Source organism: Notamacropus eugenii, chromosome 5 (assembly GCF_028372415.1).
Source record: "Notamacropus eugenii isolate mMacEug1 chromosome 5, mMacEug1.pri_v2, whole genome shotgun sequence".
Lineage (NCBI taxonomy): Eukaryota > Metazoa > Chordata > Mammalia > Diprotodontia > Macropodidae > Notamacropus > Notamacropus eugenii.
The window spans coordinates 72,661,708-72,684,789 of NC_092876.1; the positions used below are offsets into that span (position 1 = coordinate 72,661,708).

General features: G+C 43.8%; 1 protein-coding gene across 1 annotated transcript in view; it reads right to left on the reverse strand.

Annotated features, from left to right (window-relative positions):
* Window positions 1-12,820: 12,820 nt before the first annotated feature.
* Window positions 12,821-23,082, reverse strand: part of SNRNP40 (small nuclear ribonucleoprotein U5 subunit 40) — a 46,909-nt gene continuing 36,647 nt past the window's right edge. The window contains exons 7-10 of the mRNA XM_072609661.1: window positions 21,270-21,352; window positions 19,300-19,361; window positions 14,468-14,571; window positions 12,821-13,337 (exon numbers count right to left, since the gene is read on the reverse strand). Of these exons, the coding sequence (XP_072465762.1) occupies window positions 13,288-13,337; window positions 14,468-14,571; window positions 19,300-19,361; window positions 21,270-21,352 (299 nt within the window). The 3' untranslated portion in view covers window positions 12,821-13,287. The remainder of the gene's footprint in view (window positions 13,338-14,467; window positions 14,572-19,299; window positions 19,362-21,269; window positions 21,353-23,082) is intronic.

The window sequence follows — 23,082 nt, forward strand, 5'->3', positions numbered from 1 at the left end:
TGCCTAGGCAACCTCATGAGGTTGTGGCAAGAATCTGAGACAGCTAAGACAGGGATGCTGTTACCCCCACCCCCTCTCCTACCCTCACCCCAGGAAGACATTAAGAAAACATTTGAAATGTAAAATATGTGAGATGAATGTAAGGTAAAGAGATGATATTAGAGAATGGGATTTGGATTTCTGGATTATGGAGTAAGAAAGATGAATGACAGTATGTTGGCCAGAGATAGTATGTATCTAATGAGGACCAGGAAGAATGGATTTGCCTGGAGACTGGGTGACCTGATTAAAAAGGAAAGGGAGAGAGAAAATGCTCAGATCAGCTGCTAAGCCAGACACCATTGAGGACAGCAGGTGTGAGCAGAGGTGTTCCGAAATGTGCAGGAGACAGTGATAGGGAAAAGGTGAAGAAATAATATTCATGCCTCTGATGTCTGTCAGTCTGTTTAATAAACAGTAAATTAAGAGTTTTTCACTCAGGGAGGTAAATATGCCTTTGTGGGCATCACGGGGATGTGGGATATGACTCATGGCTGGAATATTTCAAGGCACATCAGCCTTGACCACCAATCCTGACCCCCATAGCCCTCATCAAGGAAGGGCAATCCTTGTGGAGAAGGGGCCCCCTTCCAGTCCCTCCAGGACTGTCCCCTGACCCCCCAACCACCACCAACAGGATGGGCAAATAAGACATCTCAGCCAAAGCATCAAGGTAGTCTGGGGGAGAGTGGGGAGGAAGTACCATGTGCAAGGTATTGTCAAATCATTTCAACCACCACCTCCCCTCAGATTCAGGGGGACCCTGGACCCAAGAACCCCAGGAATAGCAGTTCCAGGCCTCTGGCCTTGCTGCCAGCCTTACTCCCATAGGCTGTCGTGGATGGGAGCAACCCTCATGGATATCAAACCTGGTAACTACCTCCTCAGCCACCACAACTATTGAAGACCTCAGGAAAAAAAATGCTCACCATCCTAATCCTTGGTGCTATCTAATAGTTCAATATAAAACACAGATATTGGTTATATCACTGACATGAAAGAAGAGGCATCACTACTTCAGACCCTAAGAACCATGGACCTTTCCTTCTGACTCGTAGCTGAAATCTCTAATGTGGTGTCTCACTCTGTGAGCTCTTTGGGAACAGGAACTGTATTCTCTCTCCTTTCCTTTTTCTCTTTTCTTTTCCTTTCTGTCTTCTGCTCCTTTCTTCCCCCTCTCTCTACATTTTCTCCTTCCTTCCTTCCTCCCTCTCTTTCTCTCCTTCCCTCCTTCCTTCCTTTTCTTTTTTCTCTCTTTCCTTTCTTCCTCTTTCTTTGTTTCTTTCTTTTCAATTTATATCTCTTCTAGTGCTTAGCGCAGTGCTTGACACATCGTATTTAATAAATAATCTTTTATCCATTCATCCAGTCATTCAAGAGGAAGAGATTGGTAAGGGAGATGGTGGCACACTCCAGGTTTTGCTATGTGACATATCTACAAGCCTGAGGTGGGGAGTATGGAGGGGCAGGCCAAAGAAGGGAGAGGCAGAGGACATACAGTAGTTGGGAGTTTTATTAGAGACCTCATTACTAAAGTTATTAAGCATTTGCTATGTGAGCAGCTAGGGAGGCAAAGACAAATATGAAATAATTCTTGTCCTCAGGGAGCTTACCTTCTACTATGAGAAAATAATATGGACTAGATAAATAAATAACATATACTAGGGAAGTCAGTATGAAATACATACAAAGTCATGTAAAGGAGGAGAGAATAACAACTAGGGTGTCCCTGGAATGCATTAAGCAGCAGGTAATTTAAGCCTTGAAGGTAGCCAGGAACTGAGGCAGAGGTGAGGAGGGCAAGCATTCCAGGCAGGGGGTACAGCCTGAGCAAAGGCATAGTGATAGGAGGTAGAATGTCAGGTCATGGAGAACAAGCCAGATAGAGATCATGGATAATGGGTTCCTGAGGCAGATCACAAAAATGATGCGAAGGCAGCAGATAGTTGAAATATGGAAATATTCAGACATCAGCTGGGGAATCTTTTTGCTAAAAGCACAGCAGCCGATAAATTCTTACCTTATCTTGAAGATAATTTCCTCTTTCAGCAGGTGAAGGCAGCAACAATTATTACCGTTGGGGACTTGATCCTGTCTCTGAGGAAGAACTGACTAGTGAAGAAGAGATTCTACGAGTGGGCAATGCTGGAGGAAGCCCAGCGTGTAAGTGGCCGGACTTGGGCAGGTGCTTAAGGACTCAAAGGCAGGAAAGGTAGGTTCCTGCAACCTTAGACACTAAACAGTTGGACAAGTTCAACCACAAACTGATGATTTCTGACATCAGTTAGGGAAGCTCAACTGCCCAGTGATTCATTTCTTACTGAATCCTGATCACGGTCACCACTTTTGGCCAAAGAGGGAAGAATAAAGGACTAGGGACCATGGGTGAAGGCCAATTTAAGCTTGGTCTAGGGAAAAGCTTCCTGACCATTAGAGCCTTCCAAAAGAGAAATGGGCTGCCTCCGGGGAGAGCTGGTTCTTCCTTTATTGGAAATTTTCAAAGGTTGGAAAGACTTGCTGGTTACAATGTAGAGGGAGTTCAAGTTTGGGTACTGGCTAAACTAGATGTCCTCTGGAGCCCCTTCTGACTGTAAGGTTATGTGACTACTTCAAGTCTTCACCTTCCTCAGATTGATAAGTGCCACTCCATCTTCCTACCCACAGAAGCTGGGAGAGAGGGGAAAAGGTGAGACTTCCTACTTCAATGAAAAGATTAAAACCATCCAACAGAGCTCTTCCACATTCCAAAAATCATCTGAGTCTTCCTTTCTTTTCCTTTCCTTCTGTCTCATGGGATAAGGTGGCCTTCATTCAGTCACTCAACAAACAATTATCATCATCCATTGCATCCTGGGCTGTTGCCGGTTGGCTTGATTTTTGTCTTGTCACTGGACCTCCACAGTTATCACTTTCTCTCTGAAGTCTTCCCTGCTTCCTCAACCTTATTTCTTCTGTTGTATAGATATTTCTGTGTCTGTTGAAATGTCTCTCTCTGCATATATATATATATATATATATATAATATGCACATGTATGTATGTTTTATATATATATATACACACACACATATACATATGTATGTAAATAAAATGTCTGCTATGATGTTTCATTAGAATGGAAGATGTTTGAGAGTAAGGACTTTATGTTGTGGTCTTCATTGTCTCCAGTATTGCATATAAAAAGTGCTTAATTAATGTTGGTAATGTTGGTACCTAAATGTAGGTAGCTAGGTGGTGAAGTGGAGAGGGCTCCAGAGTTGAAGTTAGGAAGGCTCATCTTCTTGAGTTCAAATCTGGCCTCAGACACTTACTAGTTGTGTGACCCTGGGTAAATCACTTAATCCTCAGTTTCCTCATCTGTATAATGAGCTGGAGAAGGCAATGACAAATCACTCCAGTATCACTGCCAAGAAAACCCCAAAAGGGGTCAAGGAGAGTCAGACACCACTGAAAGGACTAAACAACAACAATGCTGAATTGAAATGATTAAGAGATGAAATGATTAAGAAATCATTAAGTCAGATGAAAAGCTCTGGCAGGTCCTCAAGAAAAGAATTCTTGGGATAGTCACAATTGATTCTATTGAGGAAGACAAAGAGATCCATGTGGCTGGACTGGGAGTTCAGTAACTAACCCAGATTTTAAATGGACAGGGCCAAAAAAAAAAAAGAGAGAGAGAGAGAGAGATAGGAGCAAAGGCAAGTGGTTTAAGACAAAAACAAGAGTCGAAAGGTCCTGGAGGAATTGTATCTGGAAGTAGAAAGCTGTAAAAAGGCAATATAAAGGCTTTATAAAAGGGATGGAAGACCCAAGGGCTAGATCAAAGAAAGGAGAAGACTGCTTGGCTTGGATGGATGATGAGATAATGGCAAGAAGAAGGCAAACCTAAATCGAAAGTCCAGATTGCTTTGTCTTCATTTGTTTTGTTTTGTATCAAGGATGATGATCTTTAGACTAGGAAGAAGAGAGCAAAAATGGTTAACAGGGAATTGAAACCCAGGAGCAGGAAGATTGTGTCAGACTCTGCTCCATGCATCGAGTCAGTTGACTTAGACAAATCACCTCCCAGGATACCATTGAGCTGGCACAGGTGAATGCTGAACCACTGCTGATGATCTGTAGGAAATCCTAGCAAATAGGAGAGGGGCTATGGGACTAGAGGTGGGCAAATATTGCCCTGATTTTCAGGAAAGGGAAAAAAGTGAATACAATGTGTTGTGCTTTTATATCAATGCCTGGTAAAATTCTAAAATGAATTACTGAGAGGATTAATGGGTGATCAACACTTAGGAAGGAAGGTAATGGTTACCAAGGGTAATCTACTACCAAGGGTAGGCTTGGAGTTAATTGGTTAGTGAAGAGCAAATTATTCAAGCTAACCTCTCTCTCTCTCTTTCTCTCTCTCTCTCCAAGGTTATTAGTCTAGACTTAGGATGTCTGAACCTGGGGTGGGGAACCTGCAACCTCAAGGTCACATGTGACCTTCTAGGTCCTTGGTTGTAGTCTTTTAACTGAGTCCAAGTTTTATAGAGTAAATCCTTTTATTAAGGGGATTTGTTCAGTGAAGTTTGGATTCAGTCAAAGGGTCACACTTGAGGACCTAGAAGGCCACATGTGGCCTTGAAGCTGCAGGTTTCCCATCCCTGGGCTCTGAGCCAAAAGCCTTGCTAGTAGGAGGAGAGGTAGGCTGAATGAAGGGATAGGCTAAGTGATGAGGGGGAAGGCTGAGTAAGGAGTGGATAGGCTGAAGGAAGGCGGAGATAGGTCTGTTCAAGCAAGGAATTTTCCCTCTAGCATTGACTTATGCTGTACTTTTAGAAGGCTTATGCTTCCTCAGCTTCTGATTTAGTTCTCCTCTCCTGCAGATGGGAATCATTCTTCCTTCTCCAACTCAATGCTTGGATAACAATAGAAGTGGCATACTTTTTAATCTGTGGATATCATGAAGCTGGGAGGGATAACTAACACATTAGAAATTTTAAAAAGATCTTGACAAGGCTAGAATCATGAGCCAGTGCTAATAGGATAACATTTAATAGATATAAATGTCAAGTCCTAAGTTTGGGTTAAAAAAATCAATAGCAAAAGTACAGAATAGGAGAAGGTAGCTAAAAAGCAGCTCGTATGGAAAAAGTCTAAGGGCCCAATGGTCATCGGTGTGATGTGACAGTGAAACGAGCTAATGTAATACTGGACAGCCTTAACAAAAATATTATACAGGACAAGACAGTTGAGAGTCAGTCAATAAGTATTAAGAGTCTAGTATGTGCCAGGCACTATGCTAAGCACTGGGGCTACATCTTTGTATGTCAAAGGCAAAAACCAAACAAATAAACAAGTCAGTCCCTGCCCTCAAGGAGCTCACCACCTAATGGGGAAGACAACATGTAAACAATGCACAAACAAGATAGATACAGGATAAATTGCTGAAAACCAAGAGGTTAAGGCACTAGCATTAAAGGGGAGAGGATCAGGAAGGGCTTCTTTTAGAAGGTAGAATTTTAGCTGGGACTTGAGAGACATCAGGGAGGCCAGGACATGGAGAGGAAAAGGAAGAGGATTTCAAGCACGGTGGATAACTACTGACAGCACTAGGAGGCAGGAGATGAAGTGTCTTGTTTAATAAGCAGCAGGGAGGCCAGTGTCACTGCATGGCAGAAGATGTGGGGAGTGGGGAGGGAAGAGGGAGGATATGAAGGTCTTTGAAGGGTAAACAGAGGGTTTTTATACTTGATTATGGGAGTGATATAGAGCCACTGGAGTTTACTGAATGGTGGGGGGAGGGAAGGGGAGACTGACCTGGTCACACCTGTGCTTTAGGAAGATCACTTTGATGTTGACAGTTGAGTGGGAGATGTATTGGAGTGTAGAGAGATTTGAAGAATGCAGACTAGCCAATAGGTTATTGAAATAGTCCAGGCTGGAGGTGATGAGGGGCTGGGACAGAATAGCAGTAGAGTAAGAGGAGAAAGGGAGATATATATATATGAAAGATGTTACAAAGGTAAAAATGGCAGGACTTGGCAACTGGTTGGATGTGGCGTTGGGGACGGGTGAGAATGAAGAGTTGAGGATGACACTTAGATTGTGAGCCTGGGGGACTGAGAAGATGGTGGTGCCCTTGACAGTAATAGCAAAGTTAGAAAGAGGGGAGGGTTTGGACTGAAACATAATGAATTCAGTTTCGGACATGATGAATATTTAAAACATCTACAGGATATCCAGTTTGAGATATCTGAAAGGCAGTTGGAGATGCGAGACTGGAGGTCAGCAGAGAGTTTAGGGGTTGGATAAGTAGATCTGGGAATCATCCACATAGAGATGATAATTGAATCCATGGGAACTAATGAGATCACCAAAGGAAATGGTATATGGGGAGAAGAAAAGAGGGCCCTGAACAGATTCCATATGGAGTGTTGTTCAGTTAGGACTAGCACATTTTAGGAAGGACGTTTGACAAACTGAAATGTACAGAAGGGTAACTCAGATAGTTCAGGGGACTCAAAGCCACACCATGGGAAGCTGGATTGAAGAAACTGTGGATGTTTAGTTTGGAGAAAAGACTGGGGAGGACAGGATAACAACAACCACAAGTCACAATAGCAGGTCAAATCATGGGCAGGGACTCTCTTCAGATCAGTAGCATGGCCTTCTTTTTATGGACCTCAGGCACCTGAGTGAGGTGTTTCATCCAATATAGTTCAGTTCACATGAAACATTTCTTGTAGGTGAAGAACATCTTTATGCTAAAAAAAAATTAACTCTTTCATCACTTCTCAAGCTTCTTATATTTTGCATCCAGTTTCTTTGCATGTTCATCCGACTTGTCAGCTCCCTGCTCCTCACTTATAGTGATTGGATCCAGATAGGGTGGAGGCACTACAAATATTCCTGGTTCACATCTTTGGAGTTTCAGCTGGCGGGAGCAGAGCATCTTTCTAGATACTTCACATGGAGCAGTCTGTTCTTATTTTCCAGAAGTTTGCCATCTTCACTGGTAGCTGCCAGCTTGCCATTTTGGAGAACATGTCCTGGAAGTCTTGTGATAATGGTCTCTGTAGGCTTCCTTCTTAGGCAACCTCCTTGGCTGTTTCCATCACAGTACCATCTGAGTGGAGGATGGGAGGGAAAAGAGAAGAAAGGAGAGAGACAGAGACAACGCAGAGATAGAAAGATGAGAGACTGGGGAGGGATGAGAAAAGGGTAAAGAGAAGGGGAAGGATAGCATAATAAGTCTTTCAAATGTTTGTAGACACATCTCACCTTGCTTGAACCTTCCCTAAACTAAACACAGGGCAGCTAAGTGGCAAAGTGGATAGAGTGCTGGGCCTGGAATCAGGAAGACATCCTCCTGAGCTCAAATCCAGTCTCAGACACTTACAAGCTTAGCTGGGTGACCTTGGGCAAGTGACTTCACCACTTGCTTCAGTTTTCTCATCTGTAAAATGAGCTGAAAAGGGAAATGGCAAACCACTCCAGTATCTTTGCCAAGAAAGCCCCAAATGGGATCACGAAGAGTCAGACACAACTGAAATGACTGAACAATGATCAACTAAACATCCCCAGTTCCTTCCCCTATCTACCATCCAATTGCTGTGGAAATTTAGGCAAATCATTGTGATGCTACATGGTTAGCAGATGCCTTGTATGATTAAAGATTTTTTCAAGGTAAAATGATCTGTGGAAAAGTAGAAAGGGCACCAGAGTCAATAGATTTAGCTTTTCCCCCACTTAGTATTTTATTTTTTCCAACTACATGTAAAGATAGTTTTCAACATTCACCTTTGTAAGATTTTGAGTAACAAGTTTTTCTCCTTCCCTCCCTTTCCTTCTCCCTCCCCAAGATTGAAAGCAATCTGATATGGGTTATACATGTACAATCACGTTAAGTCTATTTCCACATTAGTCATGTTATGAAAGAAGAATCAGAACAAAAGGGGAAAACCACGAGAAAGAAAAATAACAAAAAAAAGAAAATAGTATGCTTTGATCTGCATTCAGACTTCATAGTTCTTTCTCTGGATGTGGATAGTATTTTCCATCATGAGTCTTTTGGAATTCAGACTTAGCTTTTAGTTGTAACTTTGTAGTCAACTAGCTGAACGACTGTGGGTAACTCACTTCATCTGGCCAAGCTTCCATTTTCTCATCTGTAACATGAGGGAATGGGGCTGGATGACATCCTAGGTCCCTTTCAGCCCTGACACTCTAGATTTTAAGCTAGAAGGGCTCATCTAGTCTAATCCCTTCATTTTACAGATGAAGAAACCGGCCTGGAGCATTTCACTGACTTACCTGTCGTGACACTGATAGTTAAGTGGTAGAGGAGAGATTTGTTCAGACTCGAAGTCCATCGCTCTTTCTACTCTACTGCGTTGCCTTTGGTGGGTTTAGAAAACGCATCAGAACCCTATTTTTTTTTTTTTTTGGAGGCAGCCAGGGTTTAAGTGACATGTCCAGAGTCACACAGCTAGTAAGTGTCTGAGGTCGGATTTGAACTCAGTTCTTTCTGACTTCAGGTCCAGGGTTCTATCCACTGTGCCACCTAGCTGCCCCTGAGAACCCTAATTTTGAGGGCAGCCTCCACTCCCCCACCCCAAGCTCCTTAGCCCCAAAGCCACTCACAGCTGCCTAGCACTCCAGGCTAAGCTCCTAAAAGTATTAGGTGAGCCACGGGCAATCCTGGTGCTTTTTTGAAAGCTTGCACAGCAGTGGATAAAAGCATCGGACATGGAATCAGGAACTGCTAAATCAGATAGCCGTTTCTCAGTCCTGATCATTCAGAGCTTCTTTCCCAGAGTTAACAACTGCTTCTCCTGGGCATTTTTTCTTGGCCCTTCTTTCTGATGGTTCTTCCTCAGTGGCCTTTGCTGAATCATCATTGATAGTTTGCTCCCAACTAGCCCTGGGTATCCCCCTCCGCTCTGTGTTGAGCCTTAGCTTTTCTCTACTTACACCTTCTCCTAGATCTCATCACCTCTCATGGGATCGATCATCAGCTCTATGCAGATGACTCCGAGATCTAGCTCCCCTCGGCACTGGTTTCCTGCAGCCAACTATATAGGAGACTCACTGTGATACTACCTCAGGAAACTTAATCCAAAATGTCACTGGAGAATAATGATAATACTGGACCAGCAGAAACTTAAACACTTATTAAGCACCAGCTATGTGCCAAGCACTCTCCTAAGGTTATCAAGTCTATTTTACAAATGCAGAAACTGAGGCTCCTAGAGATTCAGACTTGCCAATTAGTCAAACAAGTCTTTTTTTGGGGGAGAAGAGAGTGGAGAGGGAAAACATAAAAATCTCCAGCTTATCTGAATCATTCCTTTGTCCCCTCCAATCTGTTTGAGGCTTGATCTTTGAATAAACTGAATTTTTTTTTAAACAAAGGCACAGTAAATGATATCACACAGTCATGAATTTAGAGCTGGAAATGAGTTCAGAAGTCTAGTCCAATCCCCTCATTTTACATGATGGGGGGAAAATGAGGCTGAGAGAGGGTAAGTGATCACATCACAAAGGGAATAAGAAAAAAAGGTGGATTTGAGCCCAGGCCCTCTCATCTCAAATCTGTTGCTTTCTGCTTACCATGAAGTCTTTCTTCAGGCTCACCTTATTTCCACTGCTTTTCCTGTAAAACTGTCTTGATTTCTTCATAATTCTCATATTTGTAACTTCTTAACTTGATTATAATGTTCTATTACATTTATGTATGTTCGTTTAGCCTTTCCCCTACTCCTAACCATTTAAGTTACTTCCAGTTGGATTTTTTTTTTGGTATTTATAATAAATGCTGCTGTAAATAACTTCAGAGAGTACTTAAGAAAACTCTCATAAGGTATATGAATAGTAGCGGGGCAGTTATTTTAGTAACTATTGCAGTTGAACTGACAGATTGCCCTCTAACAGTCTGCAATTCTACCAGCAGTGTGTGGGTATACCTGTATCTACACAATGCCATCAGTACTGAGTTGTCAGTTTTTGGATCATATTTGTTGGTTTGGTGCATGTGAAATTTTACCAAAATTGTTGCAATTAGGGTTTCCTTTATTTGAGAAGTTAAACTTCCAAATTTTATTGATGCCATTTATTTTAAAAGTCATTTCCTAATAATCCTCAGCCCCACCATGCAATGAACTCCTCCTTATAACAAAGAAAAAGTTAAGCAAAACCAAACAGCATATCTAAGTCTACATTTTTACCCTTCCCCCCAAACCAGCGAGGTGTGTTTCATGTTTTCTATGACTAAAACTCATCAGGTTAACACGTCTTCAAGTGATTACTTGAGAGGTGGGTGTCCTTTTTTGCAAATTATTCTGTGTCTTTCAACTGTTTATCTCCTGGAGAACAGATAACACTGACTTTTTAGGTGATGATCAGATAGTGCTGGTACAGAAGGCCAAGAGAAGTCAGGGAGGAGAAAAGGGATGATGGACATGGAAGGCACCTCAGCTCTGGCCTCCACTTCACGCCCTAAACTCAGTGGTGCAAGGGTACCATCGAGGGTACAGCACAAGGGTACCATTGAGGAAGACAAATGGACCATAAACCAGAAGACCTATCTTGTCTGTTTTCTCATCTTTAAAATGAAGAGTATTATCTGACCTAGCTCTCATTCTGACTGATGAGGTAGTAACAGAAATGTAAGGACTCACCTGGCCAGTAGTTCTTCCCATCTGCCCTGGAGAACTCAACTCCCTGTATTCTGGGTTGTTACATCCCAAATTCATTCATGTGGACAAACTCTAGTATGGGAGACCTTCTCCCCACCACAATCAGACCTCAGACTGACTTGAGATGACAGCTTTCCTCCTTCTGCTATGACCCACATTCCCCACTGCACAGCTAGATAAGAGGCAAGAGCCAAGGCAGCCAGGCACTGGTTGGAAGGAACCCCCATGGAGAATCAACCTTGTAAAAGAAGGCAGCTGAGGTGAACGAAGGCCTCTTTCTCCCAAAGAATGGGGGACTCACTAATATGCAGCTGTTAGAAGTGGGTCACTTTGGAGCCCCTGAAATCAGCCCTTGGGGGATCTGAACTTTTGGAGCTCTGCAGTGTGATCTGGTGACTCTCATTCACTACAGGGTTGAAAGAATTCAGGAGTCAGGACTACCCTACACACAGCTGACTAGTCTGAGCCTTTTTGAGAACAGGGTTTCAGACTCTACTGCCAGGATCTGAAAGCAGGATCTACATACACAAAGAAATGGCCTTCAGACACATTTTCAGGTTATTAAGCAGGAAAAAACCCTGAAATAAGCCCCCACCCAACAGCCATCTGAAAAAGGAGGCTGGCTTTTTAAGTGCCAACAGTATTAACTGCTAGAGGCCGTGAAAGTCATAAAGGGAAATTAATAGCAAACCAGAAATGCCATTACTCATTTGGGGGCCATCTATCTCTTCCGAATTGAGAAACAAAATTTACATCCTTTGGGGAAGCTTATACTAAAATCTTTATTCCCCAGGCCCTAGGATTACATTCTCACCACTGTTACCATTCCCTGCTCTCCATCACCACACAGGGGTTTCCCTCAAGGCCTGGAGAGGCCAAGCCTGAGGAAAGGGTTAGGAACAGGTGCAGGGATGTTTGCTGTTTTCAGGGACTCTCCTCTTCTTCCTGTTGACAAAATCAGGGTGTTATGATTCTGGTTCCTCTTCTTCTCTCATCTCAATGAAAACATTTGACAGCCTGGTGGGGGAAGGGTGGAGAGGAAGCAGGGATGAAAGGTGACAATGGCTGGGCCACACTGGGAGTAGTGAGAGAGAGAGAGAGAGAGAGAGAGAGAGAGAGAGAGAGAGAGAGAGAGAGAGAGAGAGAGAGTGTGTGTGTGTGTCTCTGTCTGTGTCTGTGTCTGTGTGTGTGCCAGATTCTCACAAAATCAAGTGCAGAGGCAGGGCAAGAGTGACTTGTGGAAACAGCTGAAATGGCTCAGGAGAGGGAAGGTCTGCTGACCATTTTGTCTGCCTCCTACATTCCCTCGGTTGGCAACCCCAGCCCATGGTAAGGACCCTCTTTTAGCTTCAGAGCTATCAGGGACCTGGATTTTCTAGTCTTTCATAAGGACAAGCAAGATTAAATACTCTTGGTATAGGTGTGCTGTGAAGGCCCCTTATTACCAGGGCCATGCAAATGAAGACACTTCATTGGGACAGACCTCTATGTCTCAAGGCTGTGAGGAAGGAACCTCAAAAACCTCAAAGCACTCTAGATATGTAGGTGACTGATCCCCCTTGTGACTAAGTTACATACAGGCATGTGTAAGAATGCCACCATGACACCTGTGGTCATTTCTTAATGTCCTTCAGGAAACTGGAACATTAATGAACTGGAATCACATGGAACATCAACAGATTCCATCTCAATGAGTTTTGATTTCCAAGCCAAAGACATGCTCCCTAATGAGTCGCTCCCCTAAGTTTGCCAGCCATGGGGAGAGTAGCTAATAGAAAGGGGTAGTGGCAGGCCTGAGCAACCCTAGGCCTTCTCCATTAGACATGGAGCAAGGAGCCCAGGGTCCCTCCCAGTTTTATTTATCACCTTATGGCCACTCGGCTCCCAACAGAAGAACGGGATTTAGTTGCTGAAAAACTGCTGGTTTGTCATTTTCATGGAGTAGAGTAAACCTCCTCACAACAGAACAGAGAAACAAAATCTAAGTCACCAGCTTCTCAGAAGCCTGTATGGATTGTATCCTTGTCCACATCACAGCTCCAGCTTTGATTTACGGTGCTCATGCTCCCAAGAAAAGACAGCAATAAATTCCATCTACACAGCTCATGTCAAAAGGCATCTATTCAGCTTTTCATAGAAAATGACTGAGAGAAACAGTGACAGAAAATATCATATAAGCTAGTTACTGAATCAAAAAATAAAACAAAACAAAAAGCTAACACATTTTGTTCAAATTTCCCGTCCCAACCTTCTGCCTGTGTTGGGAAATACACACTAACACAATGCCGGTCCCTTGGAAGTAACCTTGTTTCTTCAAGAAATAAACCCAGGAAATTCGGTGTATGGTTTCTGGAGGTAAGTGGAGGTTGCCTCTGTCACCCTCGTCAGGATGTCGAGGATGTCACCTTGCAAATATGGCTATCTTAGAAAGCAAATTCACCCTCCACCTTTAGCAAGTAATGGTCTTTATAGGAAGGGAGAACACAGGCCCAATGCCATTCAATTAAATTCCATTTTTGCAAACCAAGGTTTCAAGGTCAAATAACTCTTGAGTCTTCCACTTCAGATCTTCACTGGATCTCTCCCATATAAAGTCTTTTGTCACTGGATGCAGAAAGAACTGCAGGGGAGAGTGAACAAAGCACAAGGCAACAGGAGGTTAAGAGTCAGGGAGAATGCAGGGGCTTGGCAACAAGAGTCAATTCTTATCTCAAAGTAATTTAGACTTGGCTTCAATTCTTCCCTTCACGAAAGTGAGTCACAGGATATTTTGCGTAACTTTTTAAGAAATTGCATCCTTAATGTTATTTCATATTCTGAGTTGCTGGCTGGCCCACAGACAAAATCAGGGAAGTAACATTTTGTAGAATAAAACTCTCCCCACACTAACCTAGCTTCTTCAAAGTGACCTCTGTGACTGTTGAATCACAGGAGAGCTGGGTTCCCCCTAACTTTCCAACCCCACAATTCTGAGAACTAATGTGCTGGAGCAAGCTGTAAACACTGATCAAGTTATAATTGCTTCTGTGCCTTTCCTGGGGTGCCAGCACTCCAGGAGGAAGCGAAGGGAAGGGTTTCTATCATATGTGCAGTAATGCATGGCTAAGAACCAAACATATGCAAATCCATGTGTTAATTAGTGGAAAAATTAGAGATTTTCTTCATTCAACATAAGGTCCTTTATATAAGCAAACTAGCCAATGAAAGTTAAAGTGAAACTTTCATTGAATTACGTATTAGAAGATTTCCTGATAGCAAAATAAATCTATGAAATATGGATTAAGTCTAATAAACTCAAGCTACTCTGGACTCAGAACCTAATGCAAACTCCCTGAGAGCAGGGAACATCTTACATTTGTCCTGGTGTCCCTGGCACGCAGCACCATACCTGGCACAGAGGCAAGCATTTAAAGGCTTTTTGGTTGACTGAGGCCACTAAATCTCTTGGAGCATCAAGCTCTTTACGGTCACAATGTGGGCCGAATAGGACAAAGAAGGAGCAACTCCCATCCACTTCCCTCCCCATTCCCTTGACCCCCAACCACATTCAATATAGTAGTATGATTTTCAGTGGCATCCACAAGGAGTGTTCCCAAGGAAAGAGATGCAGCAGCATTATACATCTCAGAGGCTACTCTTGGTATAGGAAGGGAATCTACAGTCCCTCCCTCCCCCCACAAAATTGAGGTCTAGCACTCTTAAGAGGTATGGGAGCTGTTCCCCTCTCTGCTAAGGACTGCAGACACTTACTGATGGGCTCATCTGGGTGGAAGGCCACTTCGTTGACGGAGCCAGCATGGCCAGGCAGCTTGTAAAGGATCCTCCTGCTTGTAGTATCCCACACATACACGAACCTACAAGACATCATAGCAAGTATGTCTTAGGCCCAGAAAGGTGAAGACGGGGAACAGGGCAAAGTAGGAAAGAGCTATGCCCCTCTAGCTTTTACCCTGAACACAAGCAGCAATTTTCAATGAACATGCTTACAAATGAAAAAAAAAAAAACATGGTGACAGAGGAGTCACATTTCCCCCCTACCCCAGAAAGTAAGCCAATGTAACCTGGCTATTGTTAGCCTCCAATCAGGTAAGAAATGTCTTAGAAGTAAACTAGCTGTTTGATAGTTAAACTGCAGACTCAGGTAAAACATGCTCAGAAGCAATTCCATCCCTGGATCCAAGAAAGGGACAGGACATCTGTTCTGTGCAAATATTTGTTTTAGTTAAATGTTACTAGATTCTACAGGTAACTAGAATGTTAGAAACTGAATGAGCCTGAAAGATAGCCTGACTCCTTAATTTTATGGAAATTAGGGCTCACAGAAGGCAAGTCTTGCCCACAGTCACACAGTTAAGCAACAACAACCAAGATGAGATCTTGGGACCCTCTCTTTCCACCCTAATACTCTGTCCCCAACTCTCTGTCCCTGAACTCCCCAAATGCCCAATATATACTTGCTTCCTTTCCCAAAAATACATGATATACTCAGGTAGATACTATGCAAAGTTTCAGTGATACGCAAAAGTTGAAAGTAAATTAAAGGTCACAGGCAAGTTAGTTACGCTACGTTCCATAGCCACCCTTGATCCTGTCAGCTAGATGCCAATGGACACCACCTGTCACAAAGATGAGAGGGAAAACACATGGCCAAGTCACAGTAACATCCCCGTTACTGAGAAAACAGCTCAAAATACAAGCCCTACTGAGGGGTCACCTGCACAGGCAAAGGACAGCTGCTCAGTGGTTGGGCCTGTGGGTGCTGCTGCTATCACTGTAAACAGTCACCAATAATCTGCTGGCCTGAGTCACGAAGCCCTAGAGCAGGGAGTATCTCAACACATTTAATGAAGCCCAGGAAACTCCAATTACACCGATCAAGAGGTGAAAACAGTATCTCTGCTCTTTCATTCACTGCTATGAATCAAAGGAATAAGCAGGATGAGTCTGATCATTTCTCAAGTAATCTGGGCACTTCTCTGATGAAGCTGCTTGGCCGATTTGGGTGTGGGAAGTTAATGAGCTGTGCGATGGGGTGGTAAGGGTGGCAGTGGCCACATGCAGCCAACACGATCAGGCTTCATGCTCTACTGATTAAAGACTCTTGCTGCTTAGGAGTCCTGCAGCCCTGGGGCAATGTGGCCCCCTAAATGTTTTTAATGCACAACATAAAATATGTGGGATTTCAAAGAAAAACAATTATATTCAACTAGAGTGATCAAACTGTTAAAAAATAAAAAGGTCATGGACTCCCAAGTTGACTTCCCCTGGTGTAGAGGGTTATATGAACCTTTGTCTTAACTACCTTAAAGAAGTTCTGATTTCTGAATGCTGCGTATGTGCTGAATTAGAGAATGTCTGGGGTTAGGAAGGGTGAAATGCCCCATGAAGCTCCTTGGAGGTGCCAGAGATCCCAGAGCACTCCAGGAGGCAACTTTCTATCTGGAGCTAACTCAGTAGGACTCAGTGGTATCTCTTCATGCCAGAGTTTATCAGTGACAGGACAACTGCACCTCCCAAAGCTGACTTCCCAGTACCTTCTAAAAGTCCCTGCCTCTGTGTATTCCAGGTCTCCTCCCCTCAAACAAGTTATGGTACATGAAAGAAAGAATAAAGAGCATTATATTCATGGGGCAGTGCAAAATAACCCAATGGCAATGCTAAGAAATTAGATTTTAATTACAACACACAAATGAGTATTATCAGCGCCGCGCCCCCCCCCAAATCCAACAAAACTGACTAGACATCTAGTCAACACTTGATAAAAGAATAACAAGTTTTTACATAGCACCTACTATGTGTTAGGCCCTGTGCTAAGTGCTTTTATAAATATTATCTCACTTGATCCTTACAACAACCCTGGGATGTAGGTGCTATTATTATTCCCATTGAGGAAACTGAGCCAGGGGTCAAGTGACTTGCTCAAGGTCTCATAGCTAGTAAGTTTCTCAGGCCAAATTTGAACTCAGATCTTCCTGACTCCAGGCCTAGCGCCCAAGGCACTATGGTGCCATCTAGCTGCCTCAATATATTCTAGTCAGAATTTTGCTTAAAAAAATAAAAATAAAAATCCAAGCTCCAGTACAACTTCAATACCACTAACTTGGTAGGAGTGGGTGGGTATAGTGTGCTTAATTATACTATGTGGGGAGCCCTGACCAGGCTGGAAGAGGAGTGGGGCCCTGGGGCATCACCTTTTCTCTGCTCTTAGCTCATAAGCCCCTATAATTTCAGTTCCCTTCTGGGCCTCTGTAAAACAAGTTGTTTGGAGATGATCTCCAAGTTCCTTTCTGGTTGTAAATCCAGTGATCAACTCAAGAGAATGAGAGGAATCATTTGGGGAAGGGAAACTTCCTGAATAAAAGACCAAACATGGGCCAGACCTGGTAATGTTGCTTTCTGGAAGGCCTCTATTTTTAGGGCACATGAAAGCCAGCGAGAACTTCAGCTCTTGTAGGATTTACATGAAGGATTCTCGAAAGGTGGCTGTCAATTAGGCGCTAAATTTAGACGGCTTCCTTGTCAGTTCCTTGCTTTCACATGGAAACCTGTGGCAGGAACAGTGCTCCTTCTGTCATCCTTCAGTTTTTGTGACAAAGTACCAAAGCGTATTTGGAGCTGTCACGGTTTCCAGGAAAATCCCCACTAGTGACCAGCTGGTCAGAGGTGGGGCTCTCCTGAGACCACCACTTGGCAACAACAGGACAATTCAAATCCACTGAGAGAAGGAAAAAATGAGAGGTCAGAAGAAACTGTGATCTGAAGGAAAGCTTATGCAAATACAAATGCATAAGGATCTAATTAAGTAAAAAGGTTGGTAATCTGCTGAATAAGAACCTGAGATGTGATCATTACAAGAACAATCAAAGCCATTTTCATTCAGTAAGAATCAGATGTGGCTTCAGTTTACCAGCAGCTGTTCCATCTTTTAGTAACTACCTGGAAAAGCCTCGAGTCACCAGCCTGCTAATGCCCTGAGGAGGTACCATCTAAGATAGGGCATTAAGGGGGGATGGCCATTAAGGAAAGGGGTGTCCAGGACCTCAGGAGGGGATGGTCTGAGGAACTGCCTTTAGTTCTGGGTACCACATTTAGGAAGGACAAGGATGAACAAGTAAGGGGAGGGACACCAGGACAGGAAGAGCATGCAGACCTCGTCATGAGGACCAGGTGAAGGACGAGAGGACCTTTGGGCTAGCAGTTGTCAAAAATCTAAAGCGCTGTTATGGGGAAAAGAGGTTAGAGCCCCAAGAGATAGAACCAGAAGCAGTGTGCTTGAGATGGGCAGAGGCAGACTGGAGCTTGGTCTAAGAGCACACTGAGAACACGCTGCTCTGTGACCATTCACCCATGAGAGTTCTCCAAGCAAAGGCCAAATAAGCTGGCAACAGGGACATTATGGAGGGAATTCTCAGTCTAGCCCAGGATGGATTAGACAGACGGTCACTGAAGGCCCTGCTAGCACTAAGATTCTGGGACACTTGTCCTCTACATCTCAGGCGAGTTGTCAAAGAAGAAAAATGAACTTTTGTAAATTCAAGAAAGTTCGCTGTCACAGCTAGAAGAGGGCCCCTCTTACTTTGGGGCCTAAGGAGGTGGACTGCCTGGGCTATGGGGACCTCGAGGATCCACAGCAAACAGGGTCTGCCAGGTTGGGCCCTGGATCTCAACATGCTGCTGGGCTCCTTTGAGATGGGTCATTCACTGACAGAAACAATCACGCAAGGCCAGCAGGCACTCTGGCTTCCCTGCAGCACTGGGTTAATTTAATGACTCTTGGGGTCTCTGAGAGCAGTGGAAGAAATACAGGGTTGGGGGCCTGAGCTACCTCCTCCCCTTCTGCAGCCAGGAGGATGGCATGGGGGCAGAGGGTTTTGCACCAAAGTCTAAAAGGACAGGATGACATCTTTGTTGGAGCAACTATGGGAGGAGGGCCTCAAAGGAGGCCAGTACCGCCTGTCTCAGCTTGTACATAATCTGCCACCCCATTTTGAAGGGGTCCCTGGGGGGCACCAGCAGCACAGATCACTTGGCGCTGCCCTGTTCTCTTCTCTCCCCTCCTTGGAGCTCGGCTGCCTCATCAGTCCACAGCAGAATGATATCTCTATTTAACCTCCAACCTCCATTCCAGATGCAGATCATTGTGAAAGACTCTACAAGTACATCAAACATAGATTCACCTTCCCTTCTCATGGGAGGGGAAGTTTGACCTGTTTTACCTGGACTCTTATTCCAATGAAACATCTGAGGGCACTCATGTCAATCTTTATTCACTCATCAAGGAAAGCTTCCAACTGCCCTCTTCCCCCCCAAAGCCCTCAGCCTATTTGGAGGAGGCCTGACCTGAAGGGACCTTGATGAAGCTGGACATCCACCAGTTCAAAATTCCCCCATGAGGGTCAAGAAAAAGTGTTTTTGTGAATCAGTACTTAAAGCTTCCAAGCTGTGTAGGGTCTCTCACTTCCTGACCACTGCGATCACTCCACATCTGCTCTGGCTCTGTCTCCGTGCTCCATGTATTAAACATGAGACAACCCCTGCCCAGCTGCATCATTCATTTTATCTTGCATTGCAATAATTCTTACCTGTCGGCTGAACCGGCTGCAATTTTGCTTCCATCAGGTGACCAGGAACACCTCAGGAGATTCTGCAACAAAGAGCAAAGAGGGTCCACTGAAAAGAGCAGCATTTTCCAATGCTCACTGGAGCAAAGGATGGCAGCGCTGGGAGGGACCTTAGGGGCCATCCAGTCCAACACCCTCATTTTACAGAGGAAGAAACTGAGATTCACAGAGGACAAGGGCGTGGGTTCAGGATGCAGATCCTAACCTCAAAGCCAAGTCTTCTGACTTTGGACTTCATGTTCTTCTCCATGCTTTCTCTTCACTGGCAGGCTCTAAGTACATCAGACCCCTCCTGGCTCCCCACCCCAAGGCCTGGCAGGCCAGTCACTGATGGTGGCTCCCAGACAGCTGTACCCTCTGCCCAGCGGTTAGATGTGGAGAGCTGGGTTTGGAAGGCAGGCCTGACCCCAGGCACACTGTATGGAATCATGATTTCTTTGGCAGTACTTTCTTTCTTTCTTTGTCTCCTCCTACCCCCTTTCTGTGCCCACAGCCTTCATCAATAAAATAATCCACATTTCCTGAGCAACTCAGGGATGTTCAGGCAAGAGAAAGTAAAACAAGATCCCTGTACTTAGAGGCTTTATTGTCTAGTAGAGGGAGAAGTAAAATGTGTGCAGCTAAAAAAATAACTAACTCAGTGTAAGTCAGTCTATGATAAGCATCCCTGGCTTGAAAATGAGATTACTGAGAACCTTTAAATATCACAAGTTACATTTTAATTGTTTTCCCTAGGAAGGTGATCAGCAATTATGACTTGTATTTTATGACTTAAAACACCAATGTGTTACTATTTCATAACTCATATATAATAAAAAATAAAAAATGCTTAATTCACACATAAAGAGAAATCTTGCTGCTGGGCCCGCAAATAGAAGCTCCCTTTGCTCTATTCATCTTGGTCCTTATTAAAACTCTTTTTCTTTCTCTTTAAAAAATACAAATCTGTGAGCTGATTTACAGAACAAACCTGAGTCCCAGTGAACTCACAGAGCAAGTACATTATTCTTGAAGACTCTAGGAACTGATTCTCCCTGGGAAATGAAAAGTTTAGGGGCTCTTCCTGTTTCCCTCACACTAAGTATATGGTAAGAGAAGCTGGTGAAGGGAAGACTTAAATGGACTGGGGCTGTGATCTCCACTGAGGACAGATAGCAAGGGCCCACCTTCATTCTGGTCCTTGAATGCAAGCAGTACTGTATCATCAGCTGAAGAGCCATCTCAGAACAGGCAAGAGAGCCTTCATAAAGGGCCTCATGCCCATTATTTCTCCTTATGAGGAAGAAAGGAAGAAGTCACAGGCTCAAAGAATCTCAGCTGAAGAGCTGTCCAGAGGCACTGAGTTCTGATCAATATGTGAACAAGAATCTCCTCTACGAATTAATTTAATTAACTTTTATTAAAAGCGCTTGCTATGTGCTAAGTGGTAGGGCTACAAAGACAAAATACACATCCCTATCTGTCCTCTAGAAGCTGACATTTGACAACATCCCTCACTGGCCATTCTGCCCTGCTGTTTTCTGAGGCAGCCCATGCCATTTTGGACAGCTCTATTTAGGGCACAGCTTTTCTCTGCTTTAAATACAAAGCTACTTCTCTGAGACTTCTATTCCCTGGTCCTTTTTCTCTGGGATGAAACAGAATGAGTCTCATCTCTGTTTCACGTGACAGCCCTTCAGATATATGAAGTTGGTTATACACTTGTCTTACCTAAGCCTCTTCCAAGTCAAATACCCCTGATTCCTTCATCCTGACCTTCATCTGTTGAGGTATGGCAGGGAGAGAATCTGCTTCCCAGAATGCATTGCTATGTTTCCCACAGGATCTCTCTCTGACAATGAAGTTTCTGATAATAATATAGCAATGGACTGCTATTAACATTAACAGAGGCATTATTATAAAGTAAAAGTTCATGGATACACTAAGCTTACCTTCTCAAAGTTATGTACATTTCCCTGAAATATCTTCACACATCTCTCTTTGGGGGCAAAAGGCCGGACATCCCAGATCCGAACTGTAAAGAAACAAGCACAGCAGTCAAAGACCACATGTGGACAGAAGATCAGAGCCAACTTTCCTGTCATTGGAACAAAGGCATTGTGTTCTCTGAGTAACAGAAGAGCAGGACAGTAGAGAACATCTCCAAGCACCTGCTTAGGTTTTCTGACAATCTGAAAGGGAAGAGAATGTGTTTGGGCTCTCATTAAATGGACCAAGGGAGTACAATTCAGGGTCAAATAAACTGCTCCAAATCTTGGTCTTTAATGCTTTTCCCCAGTAAGAACAAAAGAACACAAACTAAAGCAACCCTTCTCAAATCACTAGTCACTGGCATTGTGCACAGGTAGAACCCACCTGAGCAGCTCAGGATCAGCCACAGTCACCTGATGGATACTCCCCAGGATCTAACCCAGCTTAGACCCTCTTCTCTCTGAAGTGCTTTCATATAGTCCAGGGGTACTAGAATGAACAAACTCAAACGAATCATTCCTCTAATGGGGCCCTCTTCCATAATAGTTTGGAACAATCCTGTTATCTTACCTCTGTCCTTCCTACACAGATATATAATACATACACATGGTTGTGTGTATATACATATGGGTGTAAGTGTGTATCTATATATGTATGTGTGTGCATATATCTTTGAGTTACAAAAGATTATAAAAGTCATTAAGTCTAACCTTTTTTATTTTGTAGACAAGAAAACTGAGGCCCAGAAAAGATGCCTTGTCTGTGATGACAGTGACTCAGTCAGCGACAGAGCCAGGACCGGAGGCCAGGCCTCCCACTGACTGGCCCAGTGTCCTGTGCACTGCTACCACCCTTTTACTGGTTGCCTCCAGTTACGGCATTGCCTTCCTCGAGAGTGCATCGGAAGCCAGGCCTCACTCCCACAAGCAGACCCATAAGGATCTGCTTATCCTTCTAATAACTCCAGCTCCCTTTGCGACTCCTGGAACTGCACTTCACACAAGGATGATTATAGCTCATCAGTTCAGTCTAAATTAGATGCAATCTCCAAATTATTCCCATTCTCTGCTTCCTCCCTTGCTTCTCACTTTTTTCCTACCTAGTACTAATTAACTTTTGTTTTAGTCCTTCTGTGTGGCTTAGTTTCTGTGGCTTCAGCTACTGATTTCCAACAGCACTGCCACTCTGCTCTTCATGTAGACTGGTTGCAAAGACTTTGGATAAAACACATCACCCAAACATTCACATTTACTGAACTGCACAAAGCTATGAGTATGGCTCCTGTGCCCCTGCTGTTCAGAAGAAAACCCTGGGGAAAGCCTGCGTCCACATCTGCACAGCAAGGATACTAGAGTGGGGAAGGCCAAAAGGCTTAAAGACTCAAAATCAAAGGAGGCAATTTTCATCTAGTTCCCTGCAGAATCATGAATATTCCTAGGCAGCTTGAAAATTGGCTTTAGCCATGTGGTCCAGAAAACCCTGAAAAGATACAAAAAAAGTCACTGCCCTGAGGAAAGCCAGCAGACCAGGGTCCTAGTGCCGATGATGTCAACAATGAGCTGTGGAACCTTGAGCAAGGGTTAATGTCCCTTTAACTCAATCTCAGCATCCGTACAGTGGGGAAAATAAAACTTTCCTTAGGCTACAAGGGTATACAATTCCACAAACATTTATTAAATGTGTATCACATGCTAAGACTACAAAGCTGAAAAACACAATCTCTGCCCTCAAGACACTTACAGGTTGATGGAGAGAAAGAAGAGACAGGCATTG